Here is a 12898-nt window from a genome sequence, read left to right as displayed (position 1 = left end):
ATTAAAGGAATAAAACAGGGTAAATATGGACAATAATGCATTCAATCATAGAGTCACGAAATTATTTGGGTTGGGAGGGACCTTGAAGGCCATCTAGTCCCACCCCCTGTCATGGGCAGGGACATCTTCTACTGGAAGGTGTGTTTTAACTATGCATTATATACTTAAATAAATATAACATATAAAATAGGTATAGGCATATGAAAACATAATAAAACAATATAATACTAATGTAATAACACACAATACACAATATTTTCTATTATTATATATTATATATTATCCATTCGAAATTATTGATAACATATTGTTATACATTCTATATTCCATATATATAGAGCAACCTAACAATAAATGAACATATAAATAAATGATAAAATGTTTTATTTTATATAAAACATAAAAACCACTGTGGTTAGTGCTAATAACACCAAGGCTGTGGGTTTGATCCCTCTGTGTGCCACTCACTGGAGAGTTGGACTTGATCCCTGTGAGTCCCTTCCAACTCAGAAGATCTGTGAGGTAAAATACACCAATAAAATATATGAAGATGCATATATCAATAACTGCATTACAGGCAGGCTGGCCCAGGGCTGGGGCCATGCGGGCGCTGCTCGGGGCCGGGATCTCCTCTCTCACTGTCCCTGTTCCCACTCCGCAGGTGGGGCACGATGCGACCCCGGGACGCCTGGTGCTGGGCGGTGATGCTGCTCCTCGCCCTCTTCAGCGACGTGGCCGGCGGCCGCCGCGGGGCCGGCGGGAGGAGCGGCGGGCGCGGCGGCGGAGGGGCCGGGGGGCTCCGCGGGGGATTCCGCGCAGTGTCCCGGAGCGGTGGCACCCCCGGCCGCGGCTCCAAGGTGGCGGGAGCCATCGCTGCCGGCGCCGCCGCGGGCTACGGGATGGGGCTGCTGGGGCGCCCGCGGCCGTCCCGCCTGGGTCACGGCATGCCGGCGGCGCGACAGCCGCCACCCGCCGGAGGGTTCCACGCAGCCAGCTGGCCCGACCTGGGGGCCAAGCGGGGACACCCCAGCGGAGCCCCCGGGCAGCGGCGCGGAGGTCTCGGGCTCGCCCTGCTCCTGGCATGCGGAGCCTGCCTCGTCAGCCACGGGCTGCAGCGCTGAGCAGGCCCCGGGCACACGGGGACAGCCGGCCGGCAGCGCCCGCCGGCATTTCTTGGTGAACGACTTTCCTGGGAGATTGGATGTGGCTTGGGGAGGTGGGAGAGACGCTGCGTCGCTGCCTCGGTTTCTCCCGCCGGCGCAGCGGGATCCTGCGCCAGCAGCCGGAGCTGGGCAGCTCAGCCGGGAGCCCGATGGATCCTGCAAACCCCACCCGGGAGAGCAGCAAACGCAGCCCTGCAAGGACCTGTGGAAATCCTTACCCGGAGCGATGCTGGAGCAGCCCCGCCAGTGCTCGCCTCTGGTTTCCTATTGCACGGCTTCACCAAAAAACGCTCCTTTCCCCCCAGAAGAGCGCTGGGACTTGTGGGGACGGGGGGTGTGGGGCTTGGAAACGAACCCTTTTGCCTCGCAATAAAGTTTGGCCTTGACACAGCCTCTGGTTTCTAGCAAATCCGTTGTCTTTAGCACCGGGAGCAACCCAAGGAAGAGCTGCATCTCCGAGGGATGCTGTGGGGGGAGAGAGATGCCGGGGGAAAACCCCACTTGGTCCCATCTCGCTGATATCACCATCCCAATCTTTGATATCCCAATATTTAACATCCCCTGCCCAAAACACACTCGACTGCTGGACTGACCCTCTCTCCTTTGTGTTTGTCAGAGCAGAGGCAAATCCTCCCTGGAAGAGATTAAAAGAAACACTGAGGGGTGTTTTGCCCTCCAACGATTGCAATTTCTTCTCTAATCCCTGTTCTGAGGGGTTAAACCTTCCCTAAATTCTGGTTTTATTTTATTTAATTTTGAGCAGCAGCTCAACCATTGCTGTGAGAAAAGAAAATAAAGCGGTGCCAAGTGAAAACCTTGGGATCCCAAAAAGGCTTGTAGGCAGGTGTAATCACCATCCACCAGCAGGTGAGTCCTCACTGAAGGATTTTTGAGCCTGGATGTTTGTGAGTGGGTGATCTCTCCTTGGAATTAGTGTTTTTGGGGATATGGGTATCCTTATCATCTCCCCAGGAGAGGAGTTGAGTTGGGCCTCACCTCCAGCAAGGGTTGAAAGAAGCCCCAGCCCATGGATAATTATTTGTTTTGAGTTTTACAGAAGTCACTTGGCTCCGGAGAGATTCAATAACATTTTGGAGCAAGGATGCACCCAAGACCCATGGCCTTGCCCAAATCACTGCTATCCCTGGTTTAGGAACAGCTTTTGGCTGAACAAACCCATCTTTTCCTACAACGCACTGAAGGATTATTCTTTAATGAGCTTGTTTAAAATATCAAACAAACATGGCAGGACCTCCAGCCACAGCTCAGATTTGCATTTTTCCACCATATGTTTTGCATCCAGGCCCGGGAAAATGCTTTAATCCTCTGCTCATGGCCCTAATTTGAGCTTAGAAATGCTGCAGGAATGACCCTGCTCTTCCTAAATCACATTCCCTATTTTTTCTTGCCTTTTCCCTCCCATCAGTGTGCAATACTGATACTTTCTACATGGGAATACTATTACAGGGGATACTTTTTACATGGGAAGGATTTTTTACAAGGACATGGAGTGCCAGGACAAGGGGGAAAGGCTTCCCGCTGCCAGGGGGCAGGGAGAGATGGGATATTTGGAAGGAGTTCTTCCCTGTGAGGGCGGTGAGGGGCTGGGATGGAATTCCCAGAGAAGCTGTGGCTGCCCCTGGATCCCTGGAAGTGTCCAAGGCCAGGCTGGATGGGGCTTGGAGCAGCCTGGGATGGTGGAAGGTGTTCCTGCCATGGCAGGGGGTGGCACTGGATGGTTTTTAAGGTCTCTTCCACCCCAAAAGTTCCAGCCTGCCCCCAGTTTAATTTCCAGCCCCTGCAAAGGGCTGAGCTGCAGGGGGGAAAAAAAAAAAAGCCTTAGTAGTCATTAACATCCTCGTTAATCACCTTGTGCTGGGGAGTTTTGGGGTTGAACGTTCTGCAGGGAGAGCACGGCTGACCATGAGCATCCCCAGACGCCAAGATCCCTCGGGATGTGCTTTCCCGGGACAGTGGCTGAAGTCAAATCGAGGTATTTCCCAGCGTTTTGCTCCGAAACAGCGACCGAGTGAGCGCCGGCACAACGCTCAGCCGGATTTTGGAGCGCCCTTTGGGATGTGGAAAACTCCCCGGGATGGAGCCGAGTCTGGACGGGAGATGGAGCTGTTCGCCCGGAGATGCTGCCCTGCTGATCCCAAACACCGGGCCCGGGCAGGGAGAAAAACCCCCAGCTGAGGTTTGGGCTCTTTGCATTTCAAGCCTCTAAGTCAGACCATTCCTTCTCCAGCTTTCTGCAAACTGGGCAGCTGTGCACCAAAATTCTTCTTTTTACAGTTTTTTCCAGGCGGGAAAAATATATTCTGTTGCTCTGCCGTTTATTTAGGGATATAGAGGTTGCCAAGTGCTGTGTGATGAGATATTTGGAGGAGACTCTAAAAAAACAACACTCAAATTTTATTCTATTTATCCTTTGGGGTGTATTTATACTTCGGGGTGTATTTGTTATCATCCTGGTAAATCAGAAACTCTCCCCATCCTTGCTCCGTGTGTGGCTCCTGTGCACGCGGCAGGATTTGGAGTATTTAGCTAATTAATTAATTTCTCTGGTTCAACAGATCACTCCAGGGGGCCCAGAGAGCTCCGGGGTTATTTTTTCCAGCTGTCCTTAAAGGACACAAGGGTTCAGACGTGTCCCCACATCCTGCCCGAGTGCTCCTGAAGCCAGGAAAGTTCTGACATTCCCTGCTGAGCAGACGGCTCCAAAAATCACTCTAAACCTATTCCCCACATGATGGGTAAAGAAATGGGGTTCTGTGTGTGCAGAGAGGGAGGAATTGTTATTTTTGAGCTCGTCTGAGCATTGCCAGTATGTTTCCTGTGACTGGGAGGTTGGAGCTCCCTGTGCTGGGAGGAAGGGAATTTAAGATGAGTGGGTTGGGGTTAAAAAATGAACAATTTATAGTGCTGCTGTTGAGGTCAAACCCTCCCCAGGGGAGTTCATTGTGCAAGTGCTGGAAGCCTCTTCCTGGAAATACTCATGTGTTCATCTCGGAAAATAGGGGTTTTTTCCTTCATTCTTCTGGGGATATTTTTATTCTCTTCCTTTGGATGAGGTGAAGCTTTTTCCTTCCTTCTTTTGGGGGGGATTTTCCTCCTGCCACTGCACTTGTCAGAGCCGAGTGTGTTACAGGATGAGTCCTCTTCTGGTTGTGCGATGGTTGTGAAATGCAAATAAATGGAAATAAATCCCATTGAGACTGATTTGCATCGAGCCTGGGCTGATCCCCAGCATGGGCAGCAGCTCTGGGGTGATTTTGTCCCTCAGCCCTGCTCAGGTGAGACCCAAACTGCAGAGCTGGGATCCCAGCTGGAGGATGTGGAGCTGCTGCAGCATCCAGAGGAGGCCACAGAGATGCTCCCAGGGCTGGAGAACGTCTGGAGCCAGGCTGGGAGAGCTGGGGGTATTCATCTGGAGAAGGGAAACTCCAGGGAGACTTCAGAGCTCCTGCCTGTGCCTAGAGGGGCTCCAAGAGAGCTGCAGGGGGGACTGGGGACAAGGGGTGGAGGGACAGGACACAGGGAATGGCTTCCCACTGCCAGAGGGTAGGGAGAGATGGGATATTGGGAAGGAATTCCTGGCTGTGAGGGTGGTGAGGGGCTGGGATGGAATTCCCAGAGAAGCTGTGGCTGCTCCTGGATCCCTGGAAGTGTCCAAGGCCAGGCTGGAGCAACCTGGGAGAGTGGAAGGTGTCCCTGCCCATGGCAGGGGTGGCACTGGATGGGCTTTAAGGTCTCTTCCAACCCAAACCATTCCACAATTCCATGGTTAAGTAGGGCTTGGGTTGGGCTTAACGCCACTGAAACAGCAAATGTAAAAACTCTTTTATTAGACAGAAATCAGAATTTGACAGAAATTAGAAAATACTTGTTGGATTGTAGCAATACCATCAGTGGGAGCAGGGGAGGAGAAAAGGTTAACTGAGATTGTGGAGTTTGGGCCAACTTGGTGCTGGAAGGGAACAAAGGCTCCCACAGGCTGGGCAGGGGACACAGGGAGGGTGGAAAATGCTGCTTCTGTTCAGCGGCGCTGCAGGGCCAGCCGGGAGCTGTTGCACGAAGGAGGCTGCTGGGCACCTTGGCTTTATCCGTTTTAATTTGTACCAGACGTGGAACACTTAGAAAAGGCTCAGCACGGCAAATTCCGGGCATGCACCGTGACGGGTTTACAAAACATTCGCGTATCACAAAGTACGGGACACCTCAAAGCCCTGCTTTTCCGGTGGATGTCCTGAAAGGTTTATTTTCTCTCTATTTATATTTTTATATATATATATATATATATATAATATCTTCACTTAGCTTACACCAATGCAAAAAAACACTCATTTAGGACGGTGTTATTCAGTGCCTTGCAAAAAAAAATACACAAGAGATATTAAATAGAGCTCGGTTTGACAAGCGCAGAGCCACAGATGTTACAGCTTGTCCCCAGCCCAGCATCGACTCAGCACACGAGAAGCAAGAATTTCACCCGTTGCTTCCACATATTAAAGGAATTACTCACAAATGTGATATTTTTTTTAAGCATCTCCCTTCCCAGGCCCGTTTTTCCCGATGCTGTTTGCTGTACCTATGTGGTTTAGGTGATTTCAGTCTCTTGCTACATGCTTGACCCCCCTGAGAATCCTATTTGCTGCATTTTAACATCCTTTAGGTCAAGGTGCTGAAGTTTGAACATGACTTGTCACCTAGAACATCCAAAATAGCTTTTTCTCGGGCTGTAACAAACCATTTTGGGGGCGTTGGAGGCATTCAGCAGCACTTCCTGCTTTCAAAGACCAACTGGTGCTTCAGCCTCGCAGCAGGGAGGGGGGAATAAAAAATGACTTCATTTTGGTGTGTTGCTGCAGGAGGTTTTTGCAGCATGCAGGGTGTGGAGTGTCAGGTCCTTATGTACAGGGGAAAGGGGATTTTAGGATTGAAGGGTTAACATTTCAGACTGGCAGCTTGAAAACCCCACATCTGCCCCTCCGAAATCCCCGGTGGGACAGAGGCGCTGGGGTGCCCCAGGGAAAGGGGATGTGGTGGCAGCGGGACTAGGGGGATTAGATAAAACCTCGCCTGTTAGCAAAGGGGATTTCAGAAATGCTCTTGCAGGGATGCCAAGGAGAGCTCCCCTCTGCCTGGTCCCTCTCGGGATGGCCCCGAGGAGGAGGAGGAGGTGGTGAAGGCCGTGGTTTTGGGCTCCAGCGCTGTCCTGCCTCGCCGGGGACGCGTTCGGGGCGGAGAAGGAAATTCCCATCCCGTTGCCTAAACCAGAGACTCCGCGGAGGTGCCGGGGAGCGCCCCGGGGGCTCTTCACCAAAAACGACCGCAAGCAAGAACGGGGGGGCCGGGGGGACCCCACGGGGACACGGGTGACATCTCGAAGCCGCGGGATCCGGGGCGCTCTAGTGCAGGGTGAAGAGGACGACGAGCAGCAGGGCGGCCAGGGAGGCGTCGGCGAGGTGCAGCCGGATGCCCGAGGCCAGGCGGTACTCCTGGTACTGCTGGATGCACATCTCCCGGATCACCTTGGTCACCACCCTGGTCTCCAGATCCGCCTCGGTCTGGTTGGCGGCCGCGCCTCCCTCTGAAGCGTTCTTCTTGGCGGCCGGGCCGATGTTGTGCTCGGTGACGGTGATGTTGAAGCAGTCAGCGACAAAGACGTCCTGCGGCACTGGACCTCTCTGGTCGCGGTAATCGCGGTAGTAGACCTGGTTGGGGTAGCGCGCTGCGTTCTCGTTCCACCAGCGGTACTCGTCGGGGCTGTCGAAGCGATAGTGCATCCCCGACATCACCCTGCCCATGGCGTAGCCCCCCAGCCCGCCCACCACGGCCCCCGCCGCCGCCGCCCCCGCCACGTGCTTGAAGTTGGTCTTGGGTTTGGGGGCTTTCCACGGCTTTTGGTGGTAGCTTCCTCCGCTGGACGGGTTGTAGCCCTGTCCCCAGCCCGGGTAGCCCGGGTTGTGAGGGTAGCCTGGGTTGTGGGGATAGCCAGGGTTGTGGGGATAGCCGGGATTATGGGGGTAGCTGGGGTTTTGGGGGTAGCCGGGCTGGCGCGGGTAGCTGGGCTGGCGGTGGCTCCCCGTGCCCCATCCACCTCCGCTGGGTTTGCCTTTGCCCTTCTTGCAGAAGGCGACGTCGGTGCAGATGCCCAGGAGCAGGAGCAGCAGGCAGCAGGTGCTGAGGAGCCTGGCCATGGCTGTGGGGGGACAAGGACAGTGTCAGGGCAGGGTCACACACCCCCAGCACCCCACACGCTGACACTGCCTCAGTTATGCATCACATAAAACACATCTGGTCCCCTTAAATCCATCTGCAGGATAAACAGCTTTGGACCAAACACATGTTTACTCACTCCCACACACCCCTTATTTATACGTAGATATAAAATATTTTATATACATTTTTTTTTTATATAACCCCCCCCGCAGGACCCCTGCTGGTAATGGCAGTTTTAAGCAGTGAAAGAAAAGCTTTTGGAAGAAAGTGCTTTCCTTGATTTGGAGGTAAATCTCCACTTATTAAACCTGTCCTATCCAATCTGAGTCTAGGAATGAGATTTCTGGTCTGCCAGGATCGATGCCATGAACGGATTCAGCCCAATCCGAAAGCTTTCGGGTACTCGGTGCTGCAGGGAGGGCAACGCCCAGCCTGGCCCCGGAGGCTTTCTTTTCCCAAAGAACAGAATTCAGCGTGTTTTGCCCAAATCCCTGTTAATGGGCAACAGGCCTTGACTGAAAAACAGCCTTTTTTGAGTTCTATGTGCTTGCGGATATCCATTGACTCAGCGTTTTGCTGTTGACATTCCAGGGGCATGCCAGGCATCTCCCACATTGGCTAGTGGGCTGGCAAGGATGAAATCCCCTTTAACGAGGCATTTCCCTCCCTGTGTGCATAATCCAGCCTGTACAATCCACACCAGGTCTGCAAATCCTTTGGAAAGACCTTTGGAAAACACCTCCCCAGCTGCAAAACCCCTTCGGCTGCCTCCCCACAAAGCCAAGGACATTGAATTGCTGCTCCCCTGCATTTAACATGTGAGTGCAGCAGTACCAAAGGGTTTTTCCATCCTGTCTGAGGCTGAGCTATCCCTCAAAATCTCCCCCATGCCTGCTGGGGAGGGTGAGAGAAGCATTCTGAGTGTGGGTGGGCATTTCACAGCATCCCTGGATGTGCCTTCTGGCTTGTGCTCCAGCAAGAAACAATTAAATCTGGGTCCTAGATGGGATTTTTTGCAGCAATTAATGGTCCATCTTCCAACGGATTCACAGCAGAGATATCCTTAATGCAAGTAGGAGATACTGGGCTCTCCTGAGGTGCTGCTCTTAACAGCCAGAGAGGCCAAACTAGCCCCTGTTAAAGCCAGAAATTCTTCTGTTGCAACCTAGATATGGCTTCATGGGCCACAAAAAGCAAATTAATCTCTCTGGGTTCAGATAATGATGCTTTTTCTCCTCTCCTCCTCCCAAGATCTGGCCTTATGTCCAGAAATGTTTGAATTAAAGCCCTTTAATGTCAACGGCATTGTTAGCAAGAGGCCTAAATAAAAATGCAGGGAAGATGCACAAGCCTGTCCCTGGTGACGGGCAGGAATTCTGGGCCTGCTCATGGAAAAATCTGGGCGCAAGGCAGCCAATTTGGAACAGGTTTGCTGCCTCCCTCACCCCACAGCACCCACCCGCTGGGGGCAGGGATGAGATCAGGGGGGTTAAAAATAGCCAAAAGACAGGGAAAAACAACCAAACGGGTGAAGGCTCCTCGGGTGCTCGGAAAAATTAAAAATGGGGGAGGAAAATGCAGCAATTTGGCAAATTTTTAATATATTTTTGGAGATATCACTCCCCACTGTGAGTTCCAAGGGGGAAAAATCAGCCCCTGGTTGAAAATGGGTTCTGGCAAAGCCCTGGAGGATGTTCCAGCTTGGCAGAGCTGACCTGCTCCTTTAATTGCCTTCAGAGTCGAGCTCTGATAAACAGGGCACAGGCTCGTTTGCGTCGTGCTAATTAGCGAGCGCCGAGCTTCGCCCTAAATTAATGGGTTCCCTGGCACAAACCCCTGATGGGGGTCAGGAGCTGATTCCTCAGGCCCGGAACTGGGATCCCTCTGCTCGGAAATTATATTTATGGCGTGACCATGATATTAATATTAAATTATAGATCGAGTGGCTTCACAGGCATTTTTTTCCTGAGGCTTTTTAACCTTCCTCCCCAAATTCGCCCTCCCTGCGGATGCTGGAAATGAGAAATTAATTCAGGTGGTTTATGCCGAAGCGATTTATATCCGTGCTGGAGGACTGGAGGAACTCTGTGCTCCTCCAGGGCACAGGGGGAGCGGAAAATGGAGGCTGCGAGCAGCGATCGCAAGCAGCAATTACGTGCTCAGGGTTGGCAAGGAGGAGGTTTCGGTTTGGAGAGGAAAACCAACACCCGGGTGCCAAAATAACAGTGGAAATAACCTTGGGAAGGCCCCCGGGGAGGGGGGAGAAAGAGCCAGGGGAGGTGGGGAAGGTGGAGGTGGTTAGATGCTCGGGAATGGGGGTGTCCGGACCCTCCTGGCGATGCTGGCAATGTCCTGGCTCGTGGGGGTGAAAATTCTGGGCTGGGGCCCTGGGAATTTACTCCCTGAAAATGTCACCTCCGGGTTTCGCAATCTCCCCCTCACCCCCTTCTCTTTTAATCCCCCAGACAATGGGGGAGCAGCTGGCAGCCGAGGGAAAAGACAAAACCCTCCGAGAAGAAATTCCCCACCAGCGCCAGCCTTGAATCAGCCCTGAGTAAACAAGAACCGGGCAGGAGCAGAGCTCTGGCAGTTAAGGAGACGCTGGAAATGTCTATTTTTGGGCTGCGATGGCAGGGAAAGAGGCAGCCTCTCATCCCAGGGATGCTGCTCCGCTATAAAAGCCCCTCGCCTCTGGATTTATCCCCCCGAAGCCCCCGCGCCCATTTCCCCGACACTCACCGGCTGGGAGCTCTGCCTGCTCGCCGAGAGGTGATTCAGCCACGGAGCTCCGACGAGGAATAAATAGCGAGAGGGAGGAGCTGCCTCAGCCCAGCCCCGCACAGCCTGGCCAAAATCCATCCCCTTCCCGAGGGAATACCGCGGCCAGCTCCCCGCAAACCCGCGGCTCACCCCAAACCATCCCCCCCGGCATGGGGACCAACTCCGGCAGCCAAATGAGAACTGGAAAATCACAGCACCCCAATGGATTTGTGGAAGAAACGTCAGGGTTTGAGGCTGATTCAAAAATCTTGGAATATTGCAGCATTTGGATTTTACGCTGAGGAAATATGGGGGTTTGGGGGATGTTGGGAAATCTTGGGAAATTGGAGCACTTGGATCGCTTATTGAAGAAAAGTTGGGGGGATCTCCAGGATTTGAGGCTGGTTTGGGAATCTTGGAAAATTGCAGCGTTTGGATTTTATACCAAAGAAATATCAGGGCTTGGGGCTGATTTAAAAATCTTAGGCTATTGCAGCACTTGCACGGTTTTATTGAAGAAATATCGGGTTTGAGGCTGATCTGAAAATCTCGGAATATTGCAGCATTTAGACTTTATACTGAAAAAATATCAAGGCTTGGGGCTGGGTTGGGAAATCTTGGAAAACTGCAGATTCTCGATGGTTTGTGGAAGAAATATTGAATGGAATGGCAAGGTTTGAGGCTGGCTGGGAAATCTTGGAATATTGCAGCATTTGGATTTTATACAAAAGAAATATTAGGGCTTGGACCTGTTTCAGGAATCTTGGAAAATCTCAGTGCTTGGATTTTTTTATTGAAGAAGTATCAGAGTTTGGGACTGACTTGGAAATCTTGGGAAATTGCAGCAATAGGATAGCTTACTGAAGAATATCAATGGGATCAGCAGGGTTTGGGGCTCGGCTGGAAATCTGCTCGAGGCTCTGGGAGAGAAAAAGCTTTTAGCAGTTGCTGACTGCAGCTCCAAGTCCATTACCCATTATCCCGTGAAACAGAGCTGCTCTGAGGATTGATGGAGAGGAAATAAAACCAACTCAGGCCTATGGAAGAAAGGATGAATTTATCTTTCAAATTTGTCTTCCCCAGAGGAGGAAAACGCACTCCTGAAGTTGCTCTTTGTGTCGAGGTATCCTGATGTTTAATGGAAGGAAATGCCACAGAAAGCAATTAAAAATTCTGTGGAATGTTCATGACAAACTGGGGATGCTTTGAAGGGTAGGGATAGATGGCTGGAATATATAGAGACCTAAAGACCAGACTGGGGAGCATTCTCAACTTTTTAGGGTCAGAATGGGCCATAATAAACAGTTTGAGTTCAGAGAAACCTGGGAGGTTGCTGTGGCAGTTGAGAGATGCAAATAAAGCTGGAAATAAATTCCCCTGAGACTGATTTGCATTGAGCCTGGGCCGATCCTGCCGTGGGGGCAGCAGCTCTGGGGGGATTCTGCCCCTCAGCCCTGCTCAGGTGAGACCCAACCTGCAGCCCTGGGATCCCAGCTGGAGGATGTGGAGCTGCTGCAGAGTCCAGAGGAGGCCACAGAGATGCTCGCAGGGCTGGAGAACGTCTGGAGCCAGGCTGGGAGAGCTGGGGGCATTCATCTGGAGAAGGGAAACTCCAGGGAGACTTCAGAGCTCCTTCCTGTGCCTAGAGGGGCTCCAAGAGAGGTGGAAAGGGACTGGGGACAAGGGGTGGAGGGACAGGACACAGGGAATGGCTTCCCACTGCCAGAGGGTAGGGAGAGATGGGATCTTGGGAAAGAATTGTTCCCTGTGCAGAGGGTGCACAGGGTGCCCAGAGAAGCTGTGGCTGCCCTTGGATGCCTGGAAGTGCAGAAGGCCAAGTTGGACAGGGCTGGGAGTGACCTGGGATGGTGGAAGGTGTCCCTGTCCATGGCAGGGGGTGGAACAAGATGAGCTTTAAGATCCTTCCAGCCCAAGCCATTCCAGGATTTTAGGATTCTAACACAGCCTCACGACACAGCCAAAGTCCTCCTGAGGCTTTGCTGCCCAAAAGAGCTGCACCAGGAATGAGTAACCCAGCAATGCTTCCTCCCCTGGAGCATAGAGCACATCTGGACCTAAAGGGCATTTTGCCCTGATGCTCCACAGCCTTGTGATCCATCTGGCTGGATTATGTTAAAAAAATAAAAACAATTTCTGTCTCGCAGGGAATGGGCTGTGCTGGGAAAACGGGGTTTTTAATTTAGGGAGAAGAAAATTAAATAGGCAGGATTAAGGTCTGTGTGCCTGTGGAAGTCCAGTCCTACAGGAGATGTTTATTCCATGTGTGAATGTGCAGGTGGCTCCTGATTGCCTGGTTTGGGTCTAAATACTCATCCATGGCCTATCCAAAGGCCATGCCAGGAAGTGAAAGAAAGCTGGAATGGGCTGGTTGGGATGAATTAATCCTGCATTAAATCTAAAAATCAAGATTTTATTGTAATAATTTATTACAGATGTTCTGGTCCTGTTTGTAGAAATGGAGAAATTTTGCCAGATCCCAGCTACAAATCAAGCAGGAGCAGCCTATGGATTATTAATGAATTTTGAATTTGTTGTGGAAGTTATCAGGGCTGAAATCACCCCACCCAGTGTATCCATGGCATCTCTTTAATGGTTTTTTAGCATCTCAGGGTAAAATTTCTCTCAGCCTCAACACAGGAGATGCATCGATCTCCTCTGGAGGTTTGGCCTTTCTTCATCCATGGGGGAAATAATGCAACAGGCTCTGTGCCAGCTTAGAAATCATTAAT

The 12898-nt window shown here is 51.8% G+C and overlaps 1 protein-coding gene across 1 annotated transcript; it reads right to left on the bottom strand.

Moving 5' to 3' along the window:
• Nucleotides 1-4994: 4994 nt before the first annotated feature.
• On the bottom strand, nt 4995-10268 carry PRNP (prion protein (Kanno blood group)). The gene is made up of 2 exons (XM_085080490.1): nt 10128-10268; nt 4995-7368 (listed from the first exon to the last, which is right to left on the bottom strand). Exon 2 carries the CDS (start codon nt 7364-7366, stop codon nt 6575-6577), a length of 792 nt encoding a protein of 263 aa, XP_084936616.1. The 5' UTR covers nt 7367-7368; nt 10128-10268; the 3' UTR covers nt 4995-6574.
• Nucleotides 10269-12898: the final 2630 nt, after the last annotated feature.

The sequence above is a fragment of the Lichenostomus cassidix genome, chromosome 22 (assembly GCF_008360975.1).
Source record: "Lichenostomus cassidix isolate B80296 chromosome 22, HeHo_3.0, whole genome shotgun sequence".
NCBI lineage: Eukaryota > Metazoa > Chordata > Aves > Passeriformes > Meliphagidae > Lichenostomus > Lichenostomus cassidix.
This window is presented reverse-complemented; position numbering and strand designations above follow the sequence as displayed.

Coding starts and splice junctions, on each gene's coding strand:
- PRNP (XM_085080490.1), bottom strand. CDS start 7,366: ATGGCCAGGCTCCTCAGCACCTGCTGCCTGCTGCTCCTGCTCCTGGGC.